Source organism: Lentinula edodes, assembly GCF_021015755.1.
Source record: "Lentinula edodes strain Le(Bin) 0899 ss11 chromosome Unknown C8R40scaffold_21, whole genome shotgun sequence".
Taxonomy (NCBI): domain Eukaryota; kingdom Fungi; phylum Basidiomycota; class Agaricomycetes; order Agaricales; family Omphalotaceae; genus Lentinula; species Lentinula edodes.
This window is the reverse complement of record NW_025764327.1, coordinates 139,266-166,022: the sequence shown is the minus strand read 5'-3', so window position 1 is coordinate 166,022 and position 26,757 is coordinate 139,266. Positions and strand designations below refer to the sequence as shown.

The window sequence follows — 26,757 nt, the reverse complement described above, 5'->3', positions numbered from 1 at the left end:
GCGTTCTTTAAAGAGATGATTTCTCCCAAGGCTGCAAATTCAAGTTCTCGCCAAGCCAATCCACCATTCAACAAAAATCCCAATTTGGTGTCAACCAGAACCGCACAGCCTGCGAAAATACGAATATTTCTCGAGGGAATGTGGGCAATATACATGTATTCGGGTATTCGACAAACCGTAAGCCCGGCCTCGAGGAATGAATATCGAAAAAAAAACCATATAGCGACCGTATAGCCTAAACGGCAGTTGGAGAATAGCTTAGTCTTCGTTGGAAAAGCATTTTGGGAATCTGTGCTAACCTTTCAATTTTCTGCCTATCTAGTTTGAATCATTCCCGACAACGCAATCTTTTTCTGCTGAAATACTCGTATTTATAGAGTTTCTCTGAATCGCTGGAATATCCAGATCCTTGTGTTCCTCTGAAACCGTTGGACTAGCTGGTTTTGAGTTTCCGCGATCGAAGATTATGCTGGCCTGTTCGATGGTGCCGCCTCTATGCAATGCCTCTTAATGCAATGCTCTGAGGCGGAGAACGTGGAAGGGGGCTTACTTTGTCTCAACAAAGAACAACCACACCAAGCCCAGATATACTACCTCCAACCCAATGAAAACCAGATAATATTTCCACTGCAAAACATGAAATGAATATCAGATAGTATTGACGACGGGACTTGGCACGACTCTACCGACCTGGATCGCATTCAGTGCTATCGGGTCAAGAAAATTCGTCGATAGCACAGAGGAAGCTTGAATAAAATTAGTCCAATTCAACGCCTTGCCTCTAATAGAGAACGGTAAAATCTCTATTAGGTACAAGCTGTAGAGGGCTGTCCATCCTGCCTGGTGAAAGGCAGTGAAAACGAAAAACGATACAAGCACACCGATCGCAATCGGAGTGTTATTGGTATGGGTTTCGAATAAAGCCTAGATGCGAAGTCATAGGCGTACGGTTACATGCAACCGCACTTGAACTGTAGATGAAACACTTACCGAAAGCCCGGTGATGACACACAGCGATAATAGCATACCAATCGTTGAGCCGAGGTAGAGAGTACGACGCCCAACTTTGTCAGCTGACAAAGCGCCGGCTGAGGTCCATATCGTGAACCAAAATCCCAGTCCGCCATTTATGGCAGCTAAAAGCAGATTTCGTCGAATTTCGAAGCGATTAACAAAGAGCGTGAACCTACTGATACGAGCCGGATCTTTGATACCAATGGATTTGAGAACGATTGTAGAATAATTTCGTGCTATACCAGCTGAGTCACCGTCATATCAGGTTCAAGGGTAACGAATGTCATTCAGAGTGAGTTAGAACTTACACCCGAGTACAAGGGTTCCAGAGACCGCCAGGGTCAATACCAGCATCCTTCGACGGTTACCGGCAGATTGGAGTAAATTCCTCCAGTGAACATTCCCCGCATCTATATCCTGCTGGATGTGCGTAGCAATTTCGTGAAATTCTTGTTGTACCAGTTCGTCTTCCGTATTACCGTTAGCATGATACTTGGCGAGAATCCTGAGCGCTTCGTCGTGTTTCCCTTGACCTATGAGCCACCTCGGAGATTCAGGAGTAACAAAAAGCCCCATGAGAAGGGTTATGGGTGCTAGGTTTTGAGCGAGTGTAACGAAGCGCCACTGCCAATCCGAATTTCCCCAGCGTAGACAAAAGAATGCTATCCATACAGTTGCCATACCCCCCACGCAGAACGAACTCATGTTCAATGCGCTGGAGGCTCTACGCCAAAAAGTGGTTTGAAAAAGTGTAGAGAGAAGAATATAACTCCTCACCCACGGAGTCGAGGGTGTACGAGCTCGTTGATAAGGCACATAGTCCCGAATTGGGATATTGGTTGCCCGATCCCTATGATAAATCTTCCAGAATTGAACATGAATTCGGTTCTTGAAAATGTGCAGACAAAGCCGCCCGTAGTCTTCAGCGGGTGATTAGAATTCAAACACCAGGGACGTAATCTTTCGTTTACTCACCGAAATAATGCATCCAAGAAAGATAGCTCTCTTTCGCCCGAGATTATCTACCAGCATATGAATTACTGGCACAGTACTTAGAGAATAAGGGTCAATATCGAGGGCTGAATTGGGAAGCTTACAACTTACAGCATATGACCGAAAGACACATAGGCTGCCATGAGCCCGAGTCTGGATCCCGATGGATCATTGAAAGTTCGATTCCAAACTGGGAGAGCAAGGAGGCTATTGAACAGTGTTTCATCATAACCGAGTTGGAAGCTTCGCATTTCCGTTAGAAGGGAAGCTATGTCTTGAATGCAAAAACAACTACTTCGCGCTATACAATAACACGACTGATAGAACGTTCTTGCGCATACCATGGTCTCTCCACCATTGACGATGCACGTTATTTTGCCATGGAATCCGTGCGCTATTGACCATCGTGAGTGTTGTAGACAGAGATTGTGGAAGTAGACTTGGAGTACTTAAGGTAGCTGTTCTGCTTCTGATGCGGTAAATCATATCACTGAGAAGTGGTGTCTGAGTAGTCCCGATCTGCCATGCTAGCTTTATGTAGAACCGAGGTTGTAGCAGAGATGCAATTACACTGGGGCGAAAGGGTGGAAGGAACGGTATAGAAAGTAAGTCCCATAGCCTATTGTACAGTGAGCACGATAGTAGTAAGGAACTAGGTGATAACGTACCAGACTGACACTTGTGCGTTCATCTTAGACTAGCCAACACAACCTGAATTACAACCGAAAGTAGGATCAAACTAGACTCGAGCTTTGCTAATGCTTCTTTGAATCGATTTCAACTTCTATCTCCGCTCCAGATGATCCCGCGAACAGCAAAAGTAGATAGAGGGAAGACTTCTGGCTTGATCACCGGCGGGGTTGGTCAAGCTGACAATAACAGGATGATCATGGAGAATGTTCGATGAAGGTAGATTGTTAGCACGTGCTCATCGAGTCTATTTTCGGCTCATATCCACAGCTTTGGCCAAGACTTCCTCGTAGTCGATCAATCCTAGTCTCCAGGAGTCTACCTTGTCCTTGTGGATTGAGCTCGCTGCTGCTGGAGCCTTAAGACCAGATGTTCTATCTTGGGACCACACCTTCAGGTAGCACCATGTATCTATATGGCAATAAACTAAGTTCAGAACTTTAAAGCGCTGCGCAACTTGGCTGTTACATACTTCATTTGAGTTTGAAACTGGCACAGTACACCATCGAGCTGAAAATGTGTTCCACGTGCATACTGTAGATTTAATTGTCGAATCTCTTCCCATCTCATCGTTGCTTTTATCCACTAGCCATCAACTGACAGCATCGCAAAGACAAAAGCAAAGAAAAAGAAGAGGAAAAGAATCACAATAAATGTGAATCCCCCGACGACACAAGCCGGTACTGTAATAGCAAGGTCATCGCGTCCCCGTGTTGCAAGCAGAGCACGAAGGAGCAGGGGCGGCAAAAATTAGATAACCAAATACGGAGGGCGGTGCCCTCGTAATAGTGGTTAAACTATTAAGAACAGATACTACACTTGATCTAAGCCAAAAGGCCAGAGTGGTAAAGAATCCAAATATTCAAAAGAGGTTTTTATATTTTTGAAATCGTGCACGGACCAGGTTAAGGGGAGGTTGACGGCACTCAATCAGTTTCGCGCAACCCACCTGCTCACTTGCGTTGCGAAGTCCGTTTATTAACTATGTCAATTGAAGAACAAATTACATTGCAGTAACACATACAGAGATAATACTATGCATGATACAAGTGGGAAAAGAAAAAACACGTATATTATCCGATAACGAGGAGTGCAACGTCGGTATACGGCAAGACATACTGTATAGCTAAGGTGAGGAGTCGTGAAAAAGATCAGAACAGTCCGCCACGCAAATACACTGCTGATCGTAAGATATCGGGTTTTACAAGTATGGCACCAACGATAGACTTGGATGGAACGACGCGTCGGAGGCGAGCGCGACTTGCTGTTGACGATTCAATTCAGAAACAAAAACGGTAGAGGACGTCAGCATTATCATAGCATCACTACTTACATTGATGCTAGACTCGACATCCCAAATTGATCGATGATTGAAATACTTCAAGATAGATAAGTGGTTCCCGATTTTGACAACCTTCAGTGGGATTGCAATCTACTGCAACACGAAGCAAGGAAGATGGAATCACGTCTACTCACAACCATGAATGGGTAAGACAGAATATATGTATTCACAGAAGAAAAAGAGAACATAGCGATCAAGTCACAGCACTAAGATGTTACTCGGAATCTGCGCATTCCTTGGCGTCCATCTCGTATAACGTTCTCCGTTGTTGAGGAGTAAGTCTTGCGAGCGTTTGCTAGAAATCCGGAGTTCAGTGAACCCTCCGTCTTGACTGAGCACTTCGACAAGAGTCAGTAAATGGATGTCAGCAAATTGAAGGAGTGTACGCAATGGATCTTTGGGATATTCTACCCACAAAAGATCTTGAGACCCGACTAAGCTAACCTTGGCATTTCTGCGTTTTTGCAAGGGTATGATCGTGCTTTGGGGCGAAGGTTGTTGGGCATGTTGTTAGACCATGATCATGGACCAAGAACAGCTGATGAGATATATCCGCGTCGAATACGGACACACACAAACCAGAGAAAGAAGGCGGAAAAGAGCTCGGGAGCGCATCCTGAAAATGGGTAACATGCGGGTCCACTGCAAGTGCGGTTGCGCGAAATACCCCGACTCTTCGTGCAGGCCGCTTGGAGGAATGGTTCTCGTTGCGGTGGAGATAGGTTTTCAACTGACGAAGATAGTGTTAGAACAAGAGAAGCTCGCAGATCGTGTCGCGGTTGATAGTAGCCATGGAAGATCAAAGCAAACCTAGTATGGTAAACAAACCCCAACATCCAAAGCTTATAGTGGCACTGTGCACAAAATGCCAGACTCCCAAATCCCGTATCGACTTACACATTCCATATCATTATCAAAATTATCAAATGAAAATCGAAAGCGAGGACGTTTAGAAATCTTTGTAGGAGAGCAACTGCAGTTTATGGAACAACTTTTCTACGAATTTTTGGCTGCACGGAGTAGAATTGCGTTTTTCCGGGCAATCATGCACTCAAACAACCAAGTTCTATCCTACAGAGACTGATGATTCTGCCTTCCGTGGCCCAGTAAGACGATGATTCCACTCTTTCAGCTGACTTCGTCTTTCTCAGCTCCGGTTCTCTGACGCCGGTCAGGCGGCGCGAACAGCTGGGTGCTTTACTTCAGCCACTGCTCGAGGATATTAGCGGTTTATGCGAGGTGGAGTGCAAGATGAAAGCTGTGGGTGATGCCTTCAACGTTCAGTGAGAATATCCTATCTTCACAGCACCTTCCCGTTTCCTACATTGTCTAGTTCGACGTCCGATAACCCCAGCTATCCGTCCGTAACGCCAAAAGCAATTGTCGAACCTACGACAGAGACTAAATCTCATATTATCCAGAACGAAACTCGTCCAAATCGTCCAAACTGTAGGAACGGCAAAAGGAAGAACCCTCCATCGCGCCTCGAGTCTCCATCTACAACAAGCAAGGTTTCGGTTTCCTCATCATCTCATCGTGCACGCTTTCAAAGAGCATCAAGCGAAGTCACAACACGTCAGTGAAATTGGAAAAGCCTGGAATCGGAAATTCAGGTCACCCCACAACAGCGAATGAAGACCGAGGAGAAGCAAGGACTTGAATGTGGTGAACTCGCACCGAAACGGCCAAGGATCAAGGACGAGCAGGAAGAGGTAGAGGTGCTGATTCATCTTTTACATTGGAAGTTATACCAGAAGAGACTACAAGCACGAATGATTTTTCTTGGGATGATCTTGTCGGTGATGATCTCTTCGGTGAAGACGATCTTTCTGGCGACGGTGATCTGGCGACAGCATGGTAAGATACTCACTCAGTAGTTCAGGTTGATCAAGGTACTCCGATGAGTTACTCCAGGTGGTAGTTTGCGATTCTATAGTGAATGAGACTTACGATCTCACATAAAAGAGCAGACAGCGGAAAGACAGGTATCATGACTGTGGAGCATGAAAAAGGATGGAAGGTGAAAAGGAAAGCCCGAGAGACTGTATGTACGCGTCGAGAGATGACCGAAAATGCTAGAGGGTCCAAAAAGATCGTAGCAGTGCTTCATCAAACATTTTTACAGGCAGCAAGAAGTATGCTTGTAAATGACGAGACGTACGTATTCTGTGTACACTGCACTCTCAACCAGCTCACCCAGAGCACATGAGGATCACATCAAGTATCGATAAAAGATTGAGAAAATCTCCACACAAGAACAATTTGAAGTCGGATATTCCACAGAGATCCCCAAGTTCTTCATCGCCCACCAGGGTCACTCAGCGGCCCAACGGTACAAAATTAAGTGCGTACGCTGTCTTATAAACTGTGTCATGGACCGCTCTTAATTCACTACCGTCACCACCTTCGAATTCTCCCACGGTTTTTCCGCTGGATTCGAAGCCTCGGAAGACATAGTTTTCGAATTAAGAGTAACTACTGGCTTGCTTGTAATACTTAGTGTGTTCACGACGAAATGGCACCTACCTTAAACATGTCCACGAGTTCGAACACACAGCAGACCACCCTGATTGCGCACACCGAATCACTGATCCAACTTCGAAACAAAGCCATTGCTGAAGGATTGATGAAGAAAGGAGATGACTGCTTTACAGCCTTCCCAACACAACTAGTCAAGCTAGCCGCTGAAATGACTGACGGGTCTGGAACTACAGCGTCACGCAAGAAGGCTTGGGAGAAGGTTGGATTAATGGGGAAGATGCTACAGGAAATGTCATGGAAGGACCGAACCAATGAGCTCAAGGAGGATATAGCGGAACACATCACACAAAAAATCGACGACGAGGTGCTCACATTCAAAACCTGGGTAACCACAGCGAAGAACGAGACTGCGGAAGCCGCGAGAATGGTAGAAAAGGCGACAGAATATATAAAGGAAGTCGTGGGTAGGCTGGACTTCAACATGTCCAATGGGGAGACGGCTGGAGAAGGGGAAGAGGGAGAAATCACAAGCTCTCCAACTGGTACAGTAAACCTCTCATATGCACAGGCTCTTCAGGCGCGGAATGTAGCGAACCACCTTCAACGGCCCAAACACGCCGCTGCTATCCAAGCCAGCAAACGGATGGACCGTAGGATAGTTGTCAAAACGGGGTCGACCTCGGACCTAGCTCTCGGTGAAGCCGAGTTGGTGGCCAAGGCAAACCTAGCAGTGGAGCAGGTCGAGGGCGCGGGAGAAGACAAGGTGAAGGTCATCGCAGTATCGAAGACCCAAGGAAAGGGTATTGTATGCCTCCTGCGAACTGCGGAAGAAGCACAGTGGCTCGGGGAGAGAACCAGGCTGGAGAGCTTCTGCAAGGCATGGGGAGCAGAAGTAACGGCACGGTCGAACTACCATGAGGTGGTAGTAGAATTTATCCCGGTCTCACTAGATCTTGAGGACGAATGGATGCGAAGAATGATCGAAAGCACTAACAACCTCCAACAGGGATCTATTGCTATGGCACGCTGGATCAAGAAACCGGAATTACGCAGGTCAGGACAACAAGTGGCTCACGCGATTTTCGCTATGCGGTCAAGATCTGAAGCAAATAGAATCATTGGAGAAGGTATTCTAATTGCCGGTAAATACCTGGAGGTGCGTAAAAATCTTTCCGACCCAGTTCGGTGTATGAAATGTCAACACTACGGGCACATTGCAAAGGAATGCGAGGCAGTAGTAGACACCTGCGGGCGCTGTGGAGGACACCACCCCACACGAGACTGTATTGCTCCGAAGGACAAATTTTTCTGTGCTCTGTGTAGAGAGCCAGGCCATGGAGCTGCGAGTCGCAGCTGCGCAGTACTACAGAAGAAGCTGCGGGAGCGATGCGAACGAGATTCAGAACGAATCTATCGTTTCTTTGTCACTGAGGAGCCTGAAACGTGGGTTCGAACTGACAAACCTCTCAAGGAGGATTTCGACGAAACATGGAGGCGTGAGCTGCGGGAACAACGCGATGATGGATGGAGGTTGGTTCAACGGGGAGGAGGGAAAGGCCGATTGGCAGGGGGCGTACCAGGCCAGGGAGGCAATTACCAAAGCTCTCGTGGGAGGAGCGCAGTGCCACGAGTAAGACAAACCAGACAGCGAAGCATAGATGGTTACTTCTCTTCGTCCCGATCACGCCCCCCACCTACATCGCAACGATCGGGTGTCATGCCTTGCCTGATTTTGCTTCCTTACCTATCATATTCCTCCTTACTACCTCCCTATATCTCCCCACTGTATACCCAGAGCTCCCCTTGTCCGCTTTTACCATTATGTAATATGCCACATGGCTGTCACATGTATAGTATTTAGGCTGGGGACTCCCCTCGGAGCTCCCCAGCGTGTTATTGTCAAATCTTATCTGGAAACTCTTCCAACCTGGCTTGGTCCCTGTTAGTACAGTCTACTTGTACTTGCTAACAGGGCCTGACACGTCTCACCTGTCATACATTTCCTCTTTATCTGTTTCCCTCAACTCTGTTTCCTTCACCTCTGTTTCACTCAACTCTGTTTCTCTTCTCTGTCTCACCTCTCTGAACACCTCTCTCAACTTCCTGAGCCTCTCCTACGACTTACAGTCTACGTCGAGGCTCCACACCCCCAACCACCTCCATCCTCACCAACTACACCTCCTTCCCCCACTCCAGGACCTTTGGCTAGGTCCACCCAAGCTCCGCAACCACCACTGGTCAGGCTCCCTACACCAGTAGCGGCACTTATCCCACCTCCCCTTGTACGGCCTAGGCAGCTGTCCTGCTTGCTTAGGCCCAGTCCAGATAGGACGAGAGCAGGCCTTTTGTGCCAGGCCTCACATAATAACACGCTCAAAGGGAGTTCTCTCCAGTCCGGTTGTTGAGTAGGTCCTTGTACACCACTTGCCTCGCCTCCATGATTTCCACATACCTCCCCAAACCCAATTTCATCCCTTCCACCTCCCCATTCTTCACGAAGCTTCACTGGGACCAATTTGCCATTCGTCAGGAAGGGCCTCGAAGTATTGGCCCACTGCTATGGACATCTGGAACACCTCCCTCAGTGTCCCCAGAGCATACTGGTCAGCTTGCTAGACTCTCATTTCATGGGAGGAGCTTTCAACCAGTTTTGATATCCCCTGGAGCACCTCTGAAGCGTCCAGCTGGACCAAGAGCTATGCCTAAAAGACCCACCCAGGCCCAGGATCTATCCACAACGTCACAGGAACCTGGGACTGTACAGTGGTGCATTCCTGCCCTGCAGACAGTTCATAAGAACATCCCTATATGTCTCCAGGTGTCCAGAATCAGGCTTTCAGACCCTCCTCCTCGTCGAAAACCTCCCTGGATAGCTTCTTTCCATCAGGGCTATGTCTTTGCACATTCCCAGGTGTCCAGGATCGCACTTTTGGACCCTCCTCCTCGTCAGAAACCCCCCTGGATAACACCTTCTCACCAGAGCAGCTTTGATGATGCCCCAGAGCTGGAGGATTAGGAGCAGAAGAAGCTCCTTTCTTCCCTAAGGTACGATTTAACTTAATGATGATTTTGATTGCCTCTTCCCATTATATGTATCATAACTTTTTCGCTTCTGTTTGCATTTGGGACGTGCTTGGACTGCTGGAAAGCTTCCCATCTTACCTTCCAAACGCCCCAACACCTGTGCCAATGTGTGTCCTCGTTCCGGAGATGTAGTCCATTCAGTGATTGCAGGTACATCGAAGAGAGGAGGTATTATAACTCCTTCGTTTCTATTCGCTTTTCGGACGTGTTTGGACCACTGAAAAGCTCCTTGTCATACCTTCCAAACGCCCCAGCAACTGTGCCAACATGTGGTCTCGTTCCGGAGATGTAGTCTATCCAGTGATTGCAGGTACATTGAAGAGAGGAGGTACTATAACTCCTTCAGTTCTGTTCGCATTTCGGACGCGTTTGGACCATTTTGAAGCCCTATTCCACAGCTTCCAAATGCCCCTATGACCGCCTTATGGAGCTCCTCCGTTCCAGAGGAATGTTCCCCTCACTGTCAGCCAGTACTACGAGGAGAGGGGGTCCCATAACTTCTTCCATTCTCCTCGCATTCTGGACGTGTTTGAAGCGCTTGAGAGCCCTGAGCCATAGCTTCATAACGCACCCCTGACCGCCCTATGGAGCTGCTGCGTTCCAGAGGAATGTTCTCCTCCCTGTCAGTCAGTACTACGAGGAGAGGAGGTACCATAACTTCTTCGATTCTCCTCACATTTGGGACGTGCCCAGGGCGTTAGGAAGCTCTACTCCATAGCTTCCCAACGCTGCCTTGATTGCTCTATGGAGATCCCCTGTCCCAGAGGAATGATCCCCTCACTGTCAGCCAGTACTACGAGGAGAGGAGGTACCATAACTTCTTCGATTCTCCTCGCATTTGGGATGTGTTCAGGGCGTTTGGAGGCTCTAATCCTTAGCTTCCCAATGCTCCCTTGATCGCTCTATGGAGATCCCCCGTTCCAGAGGAATGCTCCCCTCACTGTCAGCCAGTACTACAAGGGTAGGAGGTGCCATAACTCCTTCAGTTCTCCTCGTGTCCAGGACGTGTTTGGACCATTTGGAAGCCCTATTCCGCAGCTTTCTAATGCCTCCCTAGCTGCTCCATAGAACTCTTTTGTTCGAGAGTGACACCCCCTCACTGCCAGTCAGTACCATGAGGAGAGGAGGTATAATAACTCCTTCAGCTCTGCTCGCATTGGGGATATTCTTGGACTGTCTGGAAGCTCTGCTCTCTACCTTCTCAATGCCCCCTCGATCGCCCCATGGAGCTCCTTTGTTCAGGAGTGGTGTCCTCCTCATTGTCAGCCAGTACTATGAGAAGGGCAGGTACCACCACTCCTTCACTTTTGCTTGCATTTGGGATGTTCTGGGGGCGTCAGGAAGTGCTTCTGAACCTCTTTCCAATGCCCTATCTGGTGTTTAGGTCAATGCCTGCATTCTGAGCTATCCTCCTGTCACTGTCCCCCTTACACCAAAACCTTTCCTATGGTACCTTCAACTTTATCTCCATGATTTATTTAAACTTTGTGACCATTTTCTACCTTCGCGGGCTCAGGTTTTAGAGGGGGGGGTACTGTCATGCCTTGCTTCTCCGGACCTTTCCCTTTCCTTTCCAGAGCTCCGGTTCATCACTTATACATGTTTCCGATATCCTATGCACCATCCTTACGATCTTTACTGTACATAGTACCTGTCACTCCAGTAGCCACATGACATATGTACCTGACAGCCTCATGTACAGTATATAGGCTGGGGACTCCCCTCGGAGCTCCCCAGCGTGTTATTGTCAAATCTTACCTGGAAACTCTTCCTACCTGGCTTGGTCCCTTTAGTACAGTCTACTAGTACTTGCTAACAGGGCCTGACACGTCTCAACAGTCATATATTTCCTCATTATCTGTTTCCTTTATCTCTGTCTCACCTCAACTCTGTTTCTCCTCTCTGTTCCCCATCTCTGGCCTCTTTCTGTCAATCCTCGTATTGTCTACGCCTCTACTTCGACTCACCATCTACGTCGAGGCTCTACAATTCGTCCTTCATCCTTTGGAACCTCCCATTAGGTTCCCAATTCCGCTTCATTGCTCCCTAAGCTCCCCACAGCTTCCCACTCGTATCGGCTACACCTCCCCTCCACATCGGAGCGGTGGTTACGCGTTACGTTCTACACCTCCAGGACCCTCTATTAGGTCTACCCAAGCTCCACAACTACCCCTGGTTAGGCTCCCCTCACCAGTATCGGCACTATCCCATACCTCCTCGTACGGCCTAGGCGGCTACTGCGTTCGCTTAGGCCCAGTCTGGGTAAGACCAGAGCAGGCCTTCTGTGCCGGGGCCTCACATCGGGTCAGACAGGCACCCAAGGAAACAGAGGATGGGGAGAACCACCACTCCCACAGAGTCAGGGCAGTGCACCAACGGGATCCCAATGAGTGCACACCCATCGATGCGAACCAAGAGACAGCTGGAAGTCTGGCAGATAAATGCGAACAAGTCAGACGACTGCATGCATGACTTCCTACGTAATGACAAGGGGAAGGCAGACATTATTGCAGTACAGGAGCCTTACATTGACTGGAAGGGTGCAACGAGAGCTCTTTCACACTTACACACCATCTACCCCACAGGCCACTTAGATAATTTCACGGAAACGCCGACACGGTCTCTCATTTTCATCAACTCTAGTATCCCAACAGAGGACTGGGCAAGACTGGACATCGAAAGTGGAGACGTAACAGCAGTACAGATCACTGGCTCTTTTGGTACGCTGCGTATTTTCAACATATACAATGATTGCAACCACGACAGAGCTCTCCGAGCAGTAGAACAGTGGTATCGCACACCGGCAGCGAGAATCGTACCCAAGCGTCCTCTACATACAACGTGGGTAGGGGATTTCAACAGACATCACCCGATGTGGGATGAGATTCGCAACCACCACCTATTTACAGCGCAGAACCTCGCCGCAGCGGAAACTCTCATAACGACACTAGCACAACACGGACTCAATATGGCACTTCCTAGTGGCCTCCCTACATTGCGCTCCTTCTCTACAGGGAATTACACTCGAGTGGACAATGTTTTCTGCTCCGAAGAGCTCACTGATCGTGTCATTATCTGCAGAACCACTCCGGAGAGACAACCCATCAAAACCGACCATTTCCCAATTGTCACAGTACTTGACTTACAGAACCGTGTGGTGGAGAAGCGAGAGCGATGGAACTGGGCGCAGGTGGACTGGGAAGATTTCCGGGAGACGTTGAAGGAAGAGGTGCAGATATTGGGCGACCCGAGGGAACTGGAGACAGAGGCGCAGTTTTGGGAGGCACTAACAGCTTTCGATCGAGTGGTGGAAAAGGTAGTGAAGGAGAAAGTGCCTCGAGCACGGCCAAGCCCCCACCAGCGTAGATGGTGGAACTCGGAGCTGGATACCCTCCGACACCATCGCAACGCATTATCAGCCCAATCGTACAAGAACCGCTTCGAGCCAGAGAACGAGATACACGAAGAATATCGCAGGGTCCGACAAACATTCAGTGCGGAAATGAGGAAAGCAAAGTTGGAGAAATGGGCGGAATACCTTGAATATGCTGATTCAGGATCCATGTGGGATGTTGGGAAACTAGTTGAGAAAGGTCACACGGATGGTGGGAGAACAAGAGTCCCTGGTTTGACGGTCGGGAGGCAGACAATTAACGACAATGTCGGGAAAGACTACATATTCCGAGACGCCTTCTTTCCGCCCCCACCGACAACAACTGCTAATACACCGACCAGCTCCCCTTACCCACCCCCAGCTTGGAAATTCGAACCTCCAACAAATCGACTCATAACCAGTGCGATACGGCGAATGAAAAATGGCAAAGCTACCCGACCTGGTACCATCCCGAACGACCTTTTCAAGGCAACAGCTGACCTTATCGTCCCATACCTCGGACCGATATACCGCGCAACCTTCACCCTGCAGATCTATCCCCCGGACTGGTCCAACACCGAAACAATAGTGCTGAAGAAACCTGCCCGTACAGATTACCGGCTACCAGGGGCCTGGCGACCTATTGTGTTGTCGAACGGCCACGGGAGGCTACTGAACAGCTGCATGGCAGATGAAATTGTGAAGCAAGCGGAATTGTTGGGACTGTTGCCGGCAATGCAATTTGGTGCCCGTCCCGGTCGCAACACGACTGACTCAATTCACCTGATGGTTGACCGAATCAAGGAGCTATGGAGGGAGGGATACCTAGTGGCGGTGCTCTATATGGATGTAAAGGGGGCCTTTCCAAGCGTAAACCTGGAGAAGCTGTACCACCAACTACGGGCCATAGGCGTGCCAGCCGAGATAACCCAGTGGATGCAGCGCCGATATAAAGATCGAACCACGTGTTTGGTTTTCGATGACTATATCTCCCAGCCATTCAATGTCCTAGCTGGAGAAGACCAAGGGGACCCCTTTTTGGCCATCGGTTACATCCTCTACGCAGCAGGGCTACTACAGCTGTTCAAGAAGGAGGAACAAGAAGAGGGCTTTGGCTTTATGGATGACGTTGCAGCAATGAAATGGGGACACGATATTGAGGAGCTACACAAGGAAATCGGGGGGATGATGACGAGAGAGGACGGAATACTCAAATGGGCGGAGGAACACAACTGCGAATTCGGAGTCGACAAATTCAAGCTGGTGGATTTCAACCGACGTCGAATACCAGACCCACTTGCACGGGGAAAAACTATGATGTTGTCTGGACCAGGTGCACGAATCGGAACCATTACGATCAAATCCGAAGCATATGCGAGATTTCTAGGAAGCCTGATGGACAAGCAACTGCGGTGGAAAGAGCAGCGGGCCCTAACTGTCAAGCGAGGTCAGGACTGGATCACCCAATTCCGACGATTAGCCCGAGTCAAAAGCGGAATGGCAGCACAACACATCCGACAGCTCTACAAGGCCAAGGCCCTCCCGAGGATGCTCTATGCAGCTGATATCACCCTGGTGCCGCACACCAAGAAACGGGGGAAGACCTGGAAGGAGGAGAAAGGACAGGCTATCCTACGACAACTAGTATCTATTCAACGCCAGGCTGCCATCATGGTAACAGGAGCAATGTCGACCACGGCATCTGACATTCTAGATATACATGCAGCGCTACTGCCAGCCCCCCTGGAGGTTGAACGACAGAGACATAGAGCGGCCACACGACTCCTCACACTCCCGGATTCACATCCTTTGGCTGAGCGCACCCTGACTGCTGCCCGGAATCGACATCGCACGAAACACTTTTCACCACTCCATGACCTAATCGCAAGGTACGGACTAAAACCACAGGGGATGGAAAAGCGGGCGCCAGTACGGTACGAAGCACAATGGGATCCAAAACTGAAGATACAGATCTGGGAGGACAAGAACGAGGCACTAAAAGCGTTTGAGCAGGATTCTACATATTACAAGATATTTACTGATGGTTCTGGCTACAAAGGATACATAGGAGCTTCTGCAGTACTATACAAAGGTAGGGAGGAGGCAAGCACTATCCGATACCGGCTTGGTCCTGAGGAGCATCACGAAGTGTATGAAGGGGAATGTGTGGGCATGATACTCGCACTACACCTATTACGAAACGAAGCCAACCCTGTGGCAGTGTCTATCTGGTCAGACAGCACTGCCGCTATTGCAGCATCTGACTCCACGCGAAGTGGCCCTTCCCACTACATCCTAGACATCTTTCACTCGCTGCTAATGGAACTCAAAACAACGCAGCCAGATCTACGAGTCACCATCTCATGGATACCGGGACATCTTGGGGTGGAAGGAAACGAACGAGCAGACGAAGAAGCAAAGAGAGCAGCACAGGGACGCTCAAGTCCTTGCTCCTGCCTACCACGGCAACTACACAGACAGCTCCCGCGAAGCCAAACGGCAGCCATCAGGACTTTTCGGAGTAAACTCGAGGAACACCATGACAAAACATGGAAGAAATCCCCCCGCTATGCACGTTTCAGTGCGATCGACCCATCGAGCGCCACAATAGCAAGCCGCCGGTTCTGGAAGCTGGCCCGTGATTTGCCTAGGAAGCTCACATGTATCCTGACCCAACTACGAACTGGCCACATCCCTCTGCAGAAACACCTGCACCGTATCCATCGAGCAGACACACCCATATGCCCATGCTGTAAACAGCAACCAGAGACAGTCTTCCACTACCTTTTCCAATGTCCTGCGCACCGCAGAGCCCGCGACCGTTTCCGCACACGTATCCCGAGAACCCAATGGAACATGAGCTCCCTGCTCACCGGCCGGAGCACCCTACCGCAGCTATTTCGATACGTCGATGACACGAAACGTTTCCACCACATCATAGGTGACCTCCCGAAGCTCAAGGATGAGGATGAAGAAGACCAATGAAGACGTGTAGAGGATAGCGCCCCCTCCCTGCCTCCTTATACTCTATTTCCATTTCATTTACTAACTCACAAATTACTCCCTCCTACCTATATCTATCAGCCACATGGACAATATCCATGCTTAATCAAACCCTCGCGGTTAGACGGGTCCCCGTCGAGGCTTCCTTATGGAGCCTGACGTAGATGACAGTTTTCAAACAAAGATAAAGTTCCCATTTTTCCAGTATGATAGATTTATTACAGTACGATGTTCACTACATATGCACTGGCACACAGGTGAATAAACAAGATACAAAAAAAAAAAAAAAAAAAAAAAACTGTGTCATATTTTCGGCGTACCGCTCAAGGTGGATTTCGAGATTTGTGAACTAGTCTTGGGGGTATCTCCTCCATTGTCGAAGAAGTGCTTTGATTCTTAAGGAGGCTCAAATTCAACAGTGGAAATCAATTCCAACCCGAGATAATTCGAGATACGCGTCCGCAACGAAATTGAAATGTTATTATATCCCCAAGTATCCTTCACTCATCCTCGGACTTTTGTGAAGCGCCCTTTGGGATCAGCATAGTCCAGAACCCACTCCTGTACTTTGTCTGCCTATTTTACCTTGAACTTTGCGGAGCCTGACCTCTGGGAACTGTCCGCTTCGTCCTTCAGCTCAATCTCAAAGTTTGACAGTGGTCTGTAAACTTTGAGGAATGCTTTGATCAGGCTGTTTATCCTTTTTTTCGCAGCTTCAGGTACTTGGACAGGGATCGTGACTGTCACTGCGAGTTTGGTCTTCCCAGTGAAAGGCATAGAGCTGAGAATACCCCGTGCATCAAGTGTATCGTGTCTGCCGAGCACTTTTCGTTGCGCTAGTGGTATCGTTGAATCCCCACGTGCAAGCACTGAAGAGAGCTCGGATTTTGTGTCGGAGCCGACCTGCATGAAATGCCATCAATATTACTTTTCTTGGGAGGAATTGGCGGACCAACCTGAATCTCCACTGGAATCGCATAGGCAAGGGACAGGAGCCCAACGAAAAGCGCGAGCTGGCAGCGCATGAGACGTAGGTGCGAATGATATTCGTGGGAAGGGTAACGTCGGGTGTAAAAGAGCGGTAGGTGGAAGTGCGATGGGTTCTTCGAGTGGAATCTGAGTTTCGGACAGTTTTTCGAGTACAGATGAACGACGGGTGTTGGTTGGTACAGGGTGGGTATGACACGGAGGTACAATCATACGGGTTAGTGCTCAACGGCTCCAATGCAGGACGAGCATACGACTTACCGAATGAACTGAATTTGAGAATATCGAAACCGTCCAGCGGATTTCTTAGTCCAGCAAACAAATTGAAGGAGAAGGGAAGAGAAAAACGAAAAGCTTGGAAATTTTGATTGAGTTAGAACTCTCGCGTATATGTATAATCATTATGTATGTACACAACTACGAACAGCCGTCGGATCGATGGACTTTCTTATACCTCTATTCTGAGTATTAGGAAGATACTGTATTGGACAATTGGTCGTTAGAACTTAAAACTTTGGGTTTTATGCAGGGAGGGATGGCGAATTTGGCATCTTGCACTATATAAATAAAGAGTAAAAACTCTATAGGTGAGGACCATCCACTTCATGGATATTGCTATGCATAGAATCAACCACCCAGTTAGTGGTCTGCCGAACGACCGTCATGGTTCCCTCGTACATCTTGTTCGCATACGAAAAGTCGAAACGATACGATTTCCCGTTTGTGGGTGAACTTCTGACGTGCATGATTGAGAAATGAACATTTTTGAATCGTTGAGCCTGAAGGAAGGTTTGGAGACAATCGTCTATGATCTTTGTGGTAAGAGGATGGATACTGATAGGGATTCTGAGATTGACGGTGACCCGGAGCATGATGGCATGGTTATTAGGCACGATGCTATTGGAAGGAGTCGGAGTGGCGACATTTGTCTTCGTATGATCAGAGGTCAAGTCAGGTTTTGGGCTAAACAGAACCCGGGCCTCCTTCGGATTGTGCGAAAAAATGAGATTTTGATACAGGCAAATTCTTTTTAGAGAACGTAGAAACTCACCGGCTGAGTAGTATTCAGCGGTAAAGCAAACGCAAAGGAAACTAGTCCAACGACAAAAAGTGCAAGATTCAGACGCATGGAAAGCGATTTGGAGAGCGGCAAGTATTCTGCAGAAAAGAGATGAATAACTGGAAAAATGAAGTGGCAGGGATGAACGACAATTGGACGGTCTGCCGGTTCGATTGAAGAGTGTATACGTGCCAGAGACAGATATTTTTTTTTGGATTGCAAAGAACGTGAAAGAAGTGTTTCTTCAACCAGCAAAGAAATCGAGAGAAAGACCTGGCCAGCAGGTATTCAGGAGGGTTGAAGAATATTAGCAGTAGGTAGGAGCAGTTAACTCACTTGAGAGAATATTGCCTGAGGCTGATTACCGCCTGTTACCGCACTGCCTTCGGACGTCGCACACAAGGATATGAACAAACGCTTCGTCTCTTGCAGAGCTCTATAATATTGTATAGATATATGTTACTGCCGACAGGATATAGCAGGTAACAGGCTGAGGAGGTAACATACTGCAGTGAACAAGCGCACAAATTCTGCCATGACCAACTAATGTTCTAGCTATCCCCGAGCTGTCCTATCGAGCTACGATGGTGTAATCGGATAATCTCCTGGTATTTGCATTTATCTGTCCTATCTCTCTTCGTATCTCCATCCGCTCGAGTTCGAGAAGAAACTTAACTTGATCCAAACTCTAGAGCCACTGATGAAACGGATCCAAACGTACCTAAAGTCCTTCGACATCGCTTCGCATTACCTCCAGCAGGCTCAGGCTTCAGGAGTCCGGATATCACAGTCACCGGCGTTTCAAACTAGAAACTTGATTAATTAGCCATATTTTGTGAACGCAATTTTTGCTTGTTGTCCTACCTACTGTAAATATCTGTGGTCATTCAAGTTACTTCTCTGTCCGTCGGTAGGGCCGGGGAAGCACAAGACTGCTGCAGACTGTTGCAGAGCCCTGCAGAGCCGATATCTACACATGAGGCAGTGAAGTGAGTGCATCAAGGTCAATCAGAGATAAATAAATACCTGATGCATACAACGCAGCGGGAAAAGCATCTGTACCTTCTGGAATCTGGTACCCATCTTCGCATTCTGTTCGTATAGTACTAGTAACTAGATAGTACTGTGCTCGTATCTGCCAATGGTCTGTTGGCCCTGTTATTTCCTGCTATATGTGACCTGCCTCATGACATGCTGCAAATAAGTAACAGGGCAATAACAGGCCTAGGGTTTATAGGAGTTCGTCCTGCGAAGCGTAGCATCCCGTGGTGCATGAATCCATACAAACTCTGGCCCGAATATCGTTGCTACATAACTCAATGAAGAACTCATTGGATCTAATGAATCAAAGTGATGGTGTTGGGACCTAAGTAGTAAGGCCTAAGGAAAGTTGAACAAAAAGTTCGAAGAGCTAGTTGTAACAACTATTGGTTGGACGAATAATCATTCGGGGCTCGTAGTACGATGTCGTTACAGGTAGAAGGAAGCTCACAGCCGTTCTCGCGCGGACCGGCACCGCCCGCCAAGTAACTTGTGGCGTGGGCTTTCCGTCGCAACCGAAAACCTATAAAAACAGGACGGGGTAATTTTGATTGATCCCACTCGTTACGAGCTTCAGCGTTGCTCACGAATCACTGCGAAGAAGTCAGTCGTTATTTCTGTTATATCTACCTCAAAAACTAATGTTTCGACGTTTTTGTTTATCGCAGTCACTTGCTGGTCAAGCCATTCAGCCCTAAAATTTTCCAACCCACGAAAAAACCCACTTACGAATCTTTACGACCATCATGTCAGCGAAATCATTGTTGCGAGCAGGAATTTCCTCCCCTCGTAGTTTTAGGTCTCCTTCGACTCCAAAGTCTATCCTCAAACGTCCACCTCCTCTTGCTTTATCTCAGAGCCCTTTCAGAGCGAGCGTCACGATAGTCGTCTCCCCTGGAAGCCCTCATGTGCATTTTCCTTCTTCTCCTGGTTTGACTGCTACTTTTACAACTCATTCACCGAACTCGTACGACCGTGGCGCTATCATAGTCTCTCCTAATCCGCTTGAGTTACCCTCTTGGGGTTCCCGAATTTACTCCCCTGGGTCTGAAACCTTTGGGAAGCCGGCGTCCACGGAGTCGAGTCCGGCGGAGGAACTCACTCCCACTTTTAAATCGTTCACTCCGCCTATCCTCTCGCTCTCCTCTCCCAGCTTCGACGAGGTTTTCCCGAAGTCCCCTATCTCAGAAACCAAGCCCACTAGTCGCGCCAGCGCTCGTTTCCAAGCTATTGCTGCTGAGCCTACGATTCGACCTATTAGTGGCATCGGAGAAGCCCTCAAATCGTATCCTCGCTCGCCTTATCCCTCGGCTCCAACTTCCCCTGCTCCCGCCGTCCTTGCGGACACGGAGAAGAATCATGTTGTTGGGACTGAGGGTGCCTTTACTGGTAGAGTTTGGTCGCGGACCAAAACTGTGTATGGAAGCAATCCCTCGCTCGTCTCTCGCGAGGCTGGAGCGAAACCTAAGGCCAAGAAGGTACCGCCCGCAATTACTATCATCGGGCGCTCTGTCGATATGGTTTCCTCTCCTTTGAGGCAAGATTTTTTAGCTCCTGTTGAGGAGTCTCCTCAGCATACTGCGACTGCTGCCAATACAGCCGGCAAAAACCATGCTCAACTCACTCAGGCGTTTTGGCAGTCTATGTCGTTGGATGAGACTGCAGATATGACCTCTCCTTATAATACTAACGAGGATCTTGTTACCTTTAGTCCCGGCAGTATGATTTCTCCCATGATTTTCGCAACAAAGGAAGGTGTGGTGTGGACTCCACCCCGTAGAGATGCGCTCTTCCACAAGAAGGATCTGATGGATATGCCAATAAAATCGAGTGACTCTCGCGCAATGGTCATGTCACCCTCCCCTGAAGATCCGTTCTCCGCCTTTCCTTCTTTCTCTGCTGTCCTATCCATGGATCATGGGAAACAGGAGTCGATAATCGCTTATCCTCCTGCTGCTGTAACTGTGGAGTCCGCTTCTGAAAGACGATAAGTTTCTCATGGCGTAGCCTAAAGAGTCTGTGCTCGTTCGACTTTCTACTAGTCGACTTTCCGTAGTTTGTTACCAGCTTGTTGGCGTTTTCTACCAAATTCCATTCATTTGTGGGGTTTAACACAACGTTTGAAATTTGAATAAGCAGATATGAAATTACGGCTATTTTCAGTCAACGGATCTGATTTCCGCAAAACAAACTACTTATTGGCTCCTGATACAGATAGCTAAAGTACGTTCAGCGATGGTAAGTGAACAGCGAATCCGATATACGAGTGACGTCAAGAGTGCCATCTCATCTATGTACTGTAAGCTATCAATTTCTGTGGGCCGGGATAGCCAGAGGTTTCCAAAAACGTCGATATATCTCACGTTGTTCAACTTCACTTTGATTGAGTGGGACCGCTCCATCAGCTCCACACTTGTGGAGACCGAGTTTCCGTTTTCCTCCGTTTTTCGGGCGTATCCAGAATGCATTCCGTTTTTGTATGTTTTGGCTTATCGATGGAATCCTGTTTCATCGCTTTACCACCATGCCGGTGTTTCGCTATCTGTAGCGCCTGGGCCCTGGATACTATATTAATTAGTACTTCTCCTCACCGAGTCAGTGCTTGTGAGTGCCCCTTCATTTCTTGGTATCAACTTCGAATGTCGGTTACACGCTCATAAAAGCTATTTTCATAATAAAGATAGCTTGCGGGACGATCACTTTGTTGCGACCTTCCTGTCCGTGTATCCCTCATCTTAATTCTCCTGGCTCAATACACGCAAATCGAGCTCGTACTAGTCACATTCGTCGTCATGCATCCTCGACCTATTCTGAAAGCTAGGTTTTCTAGTTTCACTCAGCGCTCCCCAGTATCAGCCTCTCCGTCGTCGTCGTTATCTAACAACCCCCTTCCCTTTTACTCCGGCTTGCACACGCCTCATGTTCATTTCCCTCCGACACCGGTCATCGCATCTACACAGCCAACTCATTCCTCATCGACCTATGATAGGACAGCTATAACTGTGTCTCCGAATTCTTGCGAGCTGCCTGAGCGTGGTGGGAGGTGCTATTCACCGAGTTATGCAACACATGCTCCACGAGTGACAGTGAACAGCTATTTCGATCCTTTGGCGGGGAAGGCTTGTGACACTGCTTTCTATGACACCAGTACACCCCCACTGTTAATACCGGATCTTTCCTCGTCATCGTCTTCCGAATCTGAAGACTCCGACGCATATGGCTCTCCATTGTTCTCCCCACCCAATATACCCTTTTCGTATAGTACCCATACCTCAAACTGTTCGATACCCTCTACCTTTTCTCAGGAAGAGTTTGTCCATGCGTTTTCATTTCTTCCGCATCCTCCTTCACAGGTGAAGGACAATGTTCACCGCAGGCCGAAGTTAGTGCACAAGCAGCAGTTCTGGAAACGCAGAAAAAGTTGCGAGCCACCTACTAGTAGTAGTAGGTACGAGAGGGGCGATTCTGCATTCCAAGAGGGCAGTTTGGACGGGTGTTTGGGTGGATTCTAAATGCACTCAATATTTCAATAACAGTGTTTTACTTTGCAGCTGCTAGTCTTTCAGTTAGCACCATGGCCCTGTTACGAACATTTCATGCATCTCGTACTTGTTGCTGGGAATACATAGGCTCAGAGTAGCAGTATATCCGATGAACCGCTGTAATTCTGTTGTTAGTCTTGACTGTAACCAATAAGGAATACGGAAAAATCAGCTAAAGCCTAAAGCATAGGGGTCGATGACTATCCGGCCCGGGAACCCTTCGACCGTTCCGGAATTTTTAACCACGATCACAGTCGATTCTTCCAGACTACATTACATGGAACAACATGTAAGGACACTATGCGACGACGACGAATGAGCAAATGAGCGGGTCGCATCACTGATCCGCAGATATTCCGGTGCTCTTGGGTAAGATTTTTTTCACTAAAGCGCTAGCTAACGTTCACCATCTACGGTATCAGTCCCATGATGCATATTCATCATCTATCCCTTCTTTCTCCCGGACCGTGTATATACCCCGCACTTTCCTCAAAGATCATCCACGTGAAAGCATCTGCATCGTCACCCAATTTGCCGACCTCAGAGGTCCCCTGTACGAGGCCAGGTGATTCCCGACCGCCCCGCTTGTCCTCAAGCGTATATAACCAACCCATGTATCCGCAAAGGCTGTCAGGTCCACCGTCACTGCGTTCACCATGCACCGTGCCTTTCTATCCAGCCTATTCTTATCCTACGTGTTGCTCTTCCTTCAGAACACGCTCCCTGTCGTGTCATGGTCGACATTCATTGTCTCCCACACCGCGGGGCAAGATGATACACCTGCGCTGACTGCTGCTATAGCCAATTACAGCTCTAATTCCACGATTTTGTTTCAAAAGGGAATCACGTATAATATATTCACGCCTATCAAGTTCCCAATTCTGACCAATGTCGAGATACTGATTGAAGGGAATCTGACGTATTCTACGAACATCACAGCTATTCAGAGTGCGTTTCCCCCCTGTTGTTCCTTGGGCTTGACGCGTTAACTGCTGTTTGTTTCGTAGATATCGTGGCCTCTTCTGTGAGAATGACATTCATGCTTCATGCTGACGTAGCTGATGCCTCCTGAACCAGAAATATCCTGGAGCATGGTAGGTGAAGATTTCTCACTTTATCAAACTTTGCTTAAGTACATCACTAAATTGGCGGAAATGTTATCTAGCATCATATCAAGTATGATTTTGATACATGCATTACCGGTCCTCACAATGCCTCACAATCCATTGTGGGGTAGGTACATCACCATGAAAGATCTGTAACATGCTATAGAATTATCGCAATGGTCACCAAGGTTTATAATCATACGTATGCTCATGATATTACTATCACTTTTTTGTATCAGTATATATATACATGGCAAGAAATACAAGTTCGTATATTACCTTGCATCATGTAGGATATCCGCTCTCTTAAGTAGGAAGTAGGAGATATACAATCTACATGTTCAAATGCAATTATAAAGATTCTACGCTAAGCAGACCCATATCCATCATCCCACTGCCAGTCATCTACGTCAGTTTCATTTAAGTCATCATCTCCTTCGGGGTCACTATCGAATGACTCGTCTGAATCATGGGAAGATTCTCCATCTACACTTTCATCAGAATCTATTGCAAAAGGCTGTTCTGCTTGAGCTTGACTCGGAGGCATGGTGGTCTGATGCATCTCAGAATCAGACTCAAGCTCATCTTCTTCATCTCCCGACTCTTCACCTCGTGGTTCGTTCTCTGCATTGTCAGGTGTACTCTGGAAGAATCCTTGATTCGCAGTATGACCCACCCCACCACCAGGAAAATATCGCATGAACATGTCGCGATCCACAAAACTGATGGGGATCATTGGTGATACATGAAGCCGGAAGAAATGACAAGCACTCACATTCCGACATAGAAGAACTGCCAGTCATCAATCTCATCTGTTTTTCGAGCAGCCGTTGGTTCCGATGTCTGTAGAAGACCGGCCGTACGTCCATCACTGAAAGAGGGCATGAGATGACACCCTCGAATGATATGAGCTGGGGCAAGGAATCCAAAAGCAAACGGATCTGCTTCATCAACAAATCCGACCTTTGGGAGTCGGCCGCGTTGAAAGCCAGAGTGATACCCAGGTTCAACGCCGAGCCATCGAACCCACAAGATTTCCATCTCTTGTGGCCCTGAAAGAACGGTGCTCGCAAGCGGATGTGTTGAAATGACCTGTACCCGGAAAATGCGCAGCACCCTTGCATACCAATATGGATGTGCACCTGGCTCATCTTCAGGTGAAAGCATCATAACATCCGCATGGTTCCGAGGATTAATTGTGTCCTGATCCCTGCGGATGTCATATGTAGTATAGTTGACACGGAGTGTCTGTAGCTCGACTAATTTTCTGTCCTTGATCCGTATGTGCTTGCGATCGTCATCAGTAAAAGTTTCGTGTGTGTCGCCGTCGAATTCATGCTGCATCAAACGGCCCAAAATGTGATCCTGGAGCTTTGTCCAAAAACCCTGGTCAACAGTCATCAAAGCAACGCAGTGACCATATTCCTGAAATGAGTTACCTTTGCTGCTGGATCTCGGCTATGGGTGTAAGTCTTGAGATCCAATCTTTTCTTATTCGATTTCCCAATATGATAGTGAGTGGTGATGCTGTCGTCCTTATTCGCTACTGCCTGCTGACGACGCCGCTTTGTGTGTATTCCTCGCCTGTCAAAAGCGCGCTTTGCCCATTCAACACGTCTGAGCCGGCGACCAATTTGTCTAGGATCACGTTTCTTATTACCTAGTCCATACAATTTCTTGACCACTCGATGCGCTAACTCTCCCTGCAGCGCAACTATTATGAGTTCATTCATGAAACAACTCATGTAATCCACATACCAATTGTGTTGAATATATGTCACTTGGGCCAAACCATCGGATGAACCAAACATAGTCCATCATCGCATGCCATTTATATGTAAATAAGTTGAGTCCCTTCTTGCGACGTGTACCTGTGGTAGTCGAGGATGCAGATGTCTGAGTTCCAGAGGACTTTTTGGCTTTTTCCACACTGCGCTTGTACCGTGCAGTTGCTTCCCGATCAGTTTCCCGTGTATCAAACTTCTCGGATAGGTCACGAAATTCACGCATGAGTTTTCCCCAGTCTTGAGTGCGCGTTTCCATGTAATCTAAGGTATGATCAGTATGCAACCTTAGCTTTGCAAGCGCATGCCATTCTGCTGTTCGATAAAGAAGCTTCATCAGAACCCTATTATCAGCTTCCTCTAGCAGACCCTCGAACACGGGAATTGCACACTAAATACATACCTCAATATTATATAGAGTGTATACAGGAGTATTTAGTGCTTACCTGTATCAGGTCCTCAAAGTCTCGTGCCGCCAATCGTTTCATATCAGAGGCATTGTTTGCAAAAAGCCGTATAGTATCAAATCCAAATGTAGGGATTTGACGGAACCTGGTTTATGTGCACCATATTTTAGTTTGACAATACGAGAGTTAGGTGAAGCCCGGATATACTTCGAAAGATTACCAAAAAGCATATATATAGGCCATAACTTGGCGGTTCCGAAATTAGCAAGCTGCGTCGCATCTGACCAGCACATCAGAGCAGCAATAACTTTTTCGCGCTTGCAATTTGGGTCATCGGTGGGAGCTTGAAGGACACGATAATGTTCCTGAATGAATGCATCCGAGTTGTAGACATCGGTACGAACACGTTGGATATCTTCATCATCCGAGCTTTCTGAGGTTTTCGAGGTTTGGAAGAGGCGAAACGGGGTGTAATGGAATTGATTTGCGAGGTGACTAGTGAAGGCGGCATGTATGACAGAGAGCGGTTTTCGGTATAGCAGACCAGGAATGGAAAACTTCTTCGAAGGTATGTTTTTGTCACCAGATGGAACCTCGATATCTACCGAAGTTTCTAAGAACGAATCTTTGAGCTTGTTGTGATTGCAGTCTTCATCAGCCTTGGTGATCTTCGCATTAGCTGTTTGTGCAGTGTATCCCTTCAATTCAGCGACTCGAAATTCCGGGTGTTGGATGATGTCAGCAAGTTTCTCCATTTCGCCATTGGATTTTGTCGAGTTACCATTATTCTGCCATCCAGTTAGGAGAGTTTGAGTCGGGTTGAGAGGGGTATCACTATCCGAGTTATCTA

The 26,757-nt window shown here is 47.9% G+C and overlaps 12 protein-coding genes across 12 annotated transcripts; 8 read left to right on the top strand and 4 right to left on the bottom strand.

The window, feature by feature from the left end:
* Positions 1-318: 318 nt before the first annotated feature.
* Positions 319-2,258, bottom strand: C8R40DRAFT_1047490 (general substrate transporter; the record flags this gene model as incomplete). The annotated part of the gene is made up of 9 exons (XM_046224444.1): positions 319-493; positions 551-627; positions 691-924; positions 991-1,136; positions 1,191-1,259; positions 1,323-1,738; positions 1,792-1,934; positions 1,990-2,065; positions 2,119-2,258. The coding sequence occupies 9 exons, from the start codon at positions 2,256-2,258 to the stop codon at positions 319-321; spliced, it is 1,476 nt and encodes a 491-aa protein (XP_046085423.1).
* Positions 2,259-7,346: 5,088 nt separating this feature from the next.
* C8R40DRAFT_1012416 (uncharacterized protein) lies at positions 7,347-7,967 on the top strand (the record flags this gene model as incomplete). The annotated part of the gene is made up of 1 exon (XM_046222875.1): positions 7,347-7,967. A coding segment is annotated over one exon (621 nt), but the record flags the coding sequence as incomplete, so codon positions are not given.
* Positions 7,968-8,736: 769 nt separating this feature from the next.
* On the top strand, positions 8,737-9,884 carry C8R40DRAFT_308930 (uncharacterized protein). Its single transcript, XM_046234659.1, has 2 exons — positions 8,737-9,565; positions 9,731-9,884. The coding sequence occupies exon 1, from the start codon at positions 8,958-8,960 to the stop codon at positions 9,534-9,536; it is 579 nt and encodes a 192-aa protein (XP_046085421.1). The 5' UTR covers positions 8,737-8,957; the 3' UTR covers positions 9,537-9,565; positions 9,731-9,884.
* Positions 9,885-12,068: 2,184 nt separating this feature from the next.
* Positions 12,069-12,350, top strand: C8R40DRAFT_1047522 (uncharacterized protein; the record flags this gene model as incomplete). The annotated part of the gene is made up of 1 exon (XM_046224446.1): positions 12,069-12,350. A coding segment is annotated over one exon (282 nt), but the record flags the coding sequence as incomplete, so codon positions are not given.
* A 222-nt stretch (positions 12,351-12,572) lies between these two features.
* Positions 12,573-13,043, top strand: C8R40DRAFT_1014358 (uncharacterized protein; the record flags this gene model as incomplete). Its single annotated transcript, XM_046222910.1, has 1 exon — positions 12,573-13,043. A coding segment is annotated over one exon (471 nt), but the record flags the coding sequence as incomplete, so codon positions are not given.
* A 1,974-nt stretch (positions 13,044-15,017) lies between these two features.
* C8R40DRAFT_1028961 (ribonuclease H-like domain-containing protein) lies at positions 15,018-15,464 on the top strand (the record flags this gene model as incomplete). Its single annotated transcript, XM_046223120.1, has 1 exon — positions 15,018-15,464. A coding segment is annotated over one exon (447 nt), but the record flags the coding sequence as incomplete, so codon positions are not given.
* An 816-nt stretch (positions 15,465-16,280) lies between these two features.
* C8R40DRAFT_1108147 (uncharacterized protein) lies at positions 16,281-17,317 on the bottom strand. Its single transcript, XM_046228248.1, has 3 exons — positions 17,229-17,317; positions 16,937-17,096; positions 16,281-16,883 (listed from the first exon to the last, which is right to left on the bottom strand). Exons 2-3 carry the CDS (start codon positions 17,003-17,005, stop codon positions 16,557-16,559), a joined length of 396 nt encoding a protein of 131 aa, XP_046085417.1. The 5' UTR covers positions 17,006-17,096; positions 17,229-17,317; the 3' UTR covers positions 16,281-16,556.
* On the bottom strand, positions 17,318-18,368 carry C8R40DRAFT_1108139 (uncharacterized protein). The gene is made up of 3 exons (XM_046228247.1): positions 18,220-18,368; positions 18,019-18,146; positions 17,318-17,950 (listed from the first exon to the last, which is right to left on the bottom strand). Exons 2-3 carry the CDS (start codon positions 18,094-18,096, stop codon positions 17,549-17,551), a joined length of 480 nt encoding a protein of 159 aa, XP_046085416.1. The 5' UTR covers positions 18,097-18,146; positions 18,220-18,368; the 3' UTR covers positions 17,318-17,548.
* A 1,212-nt stretch (positions 18,369-19,580) lies between these two features.
* C8R40DRAFT_308251 (uncharacterized protein) lies at positions 19,581-21,181 on the top strand. Its single transcript, XM_046234658.1, has 2 exons — positions 19,581-19,671; positions 19,737-21,181. Exon 2 carries the CDS (start codon positions 19,815-19,817, stop codon positions 21,057-21,059), a length of 1,245 nt encoding a protein of 414 aa, XP_046085415.1. The 5' UTR covers positions 19,581-19,671; positions 19,737-19,814; the 3' UTR covers positions 21,060-21,181.
* A 679-nt stretch (positions 21,182-21,860) lies between these two features.
* Positions 21,861-22,280, top strand: C8R40DRAFT_1024332 (uncharacterized protein; the record flags this gene model as incomplete). The annotated part of the gene is made up of 1 exon (XM_046223055.1): positions 21,861-22,280. A coding segment is annotated over one exon (420 nt), but the record flags the coding sequence as incomplete, so codon positions are not given.
* A 986-nt stretch (positions 22,281-23,266) lies between these two features.
* Positions 23,267-23,708, top strand: C8R40DRAFT_1171429 (uncharacterized protein; the record flags this gene model as incomplete). Its single annotated transcript, XM_046231702.1, has 3 exons — positions 23,267-23,558; positions 23,618-23,634; positions 23,688-23,708. 3 exons carry the CDS (start codon positions 23,267-23,269, stop codon positions 23,706-23,708), a joined length of 330 nt encoding a protein of 109 aa, XP_046085413.1.
* A 372-nt stretch (positions 23,709-24,080) lies between these two features.
* C8R40DRAFT_1252421 (uncharacterized protein) lies at positions 24,081-25,562 on the bottom strand (the record flags this gene model as incomplete). Its single annotated transcript, XM_046233718.1, has 4 exons — positions 25,475-25,562; positions 25,156-25,419; positions 24,492-25,102; positions 24,081-24,438 (listed from the first exon to the last, which is right to left on the bottom strand). The coding sequence occupies exons 1-4, from the start codon at positions 25,535-25,537 to the stop codon at positions 24,084-24,086; spliced, it is 1,293 nt and encodes a 430-aa protein (XP_046085412.1). The 5' UTR covers positions 25,538-25,562.
* Positions 25,563-26,757: the final 1,195 nt, after the last annotated feature.

Bases quoted from the DNA above. Each gene is read 5' to 3' on its own strand.
- C8R40DRAFT_1108139 (XM_046228247.1), bottom strand. From the start codon at position 18,096: ATGCGTCTGAATCTTGCACTTTTTGTCGTTGGACTAGTTTCCTTTGCG. The intron at 17,951-18,018 runs GTGAGTTTCTAC...CACAATCCGAAG, and splicing joins CGCTGAATACTACTCAGCCG to GAGGCCCGGGTTCTGTTTAG.
- C8R40DRAFT_308251 (XM_046234658.1), top strand. From the start codon at position 19,815: ATGTCAGCGAAATCATTGTTGCGAGCAGGAATTTCCTCCCCTCGTAGT.
- C8R40DRAFT_308930 (XM_046234659.1), top strand. From the start codon at position 8,958: ATGATTTCCACATACCTCCCCAAACCCAATTTCATCCCTTCCACCTCC.
- C8R40DRAFT_1108147 (XM_046228248.1), bottom strand. From the start codon at position 17,005: ATGCGCTGCCAGCTCGCGCTTTTCGTTGGGCTCCTGTCCCTTGCCTAT. The intron at 16,884-16,936 runs GTTGGTCCGCCA...CATTTCATGCAG, and splicing joins CGATTCCAGTGGAGATTCAG to GTCGGCTCCGACACAAAATC.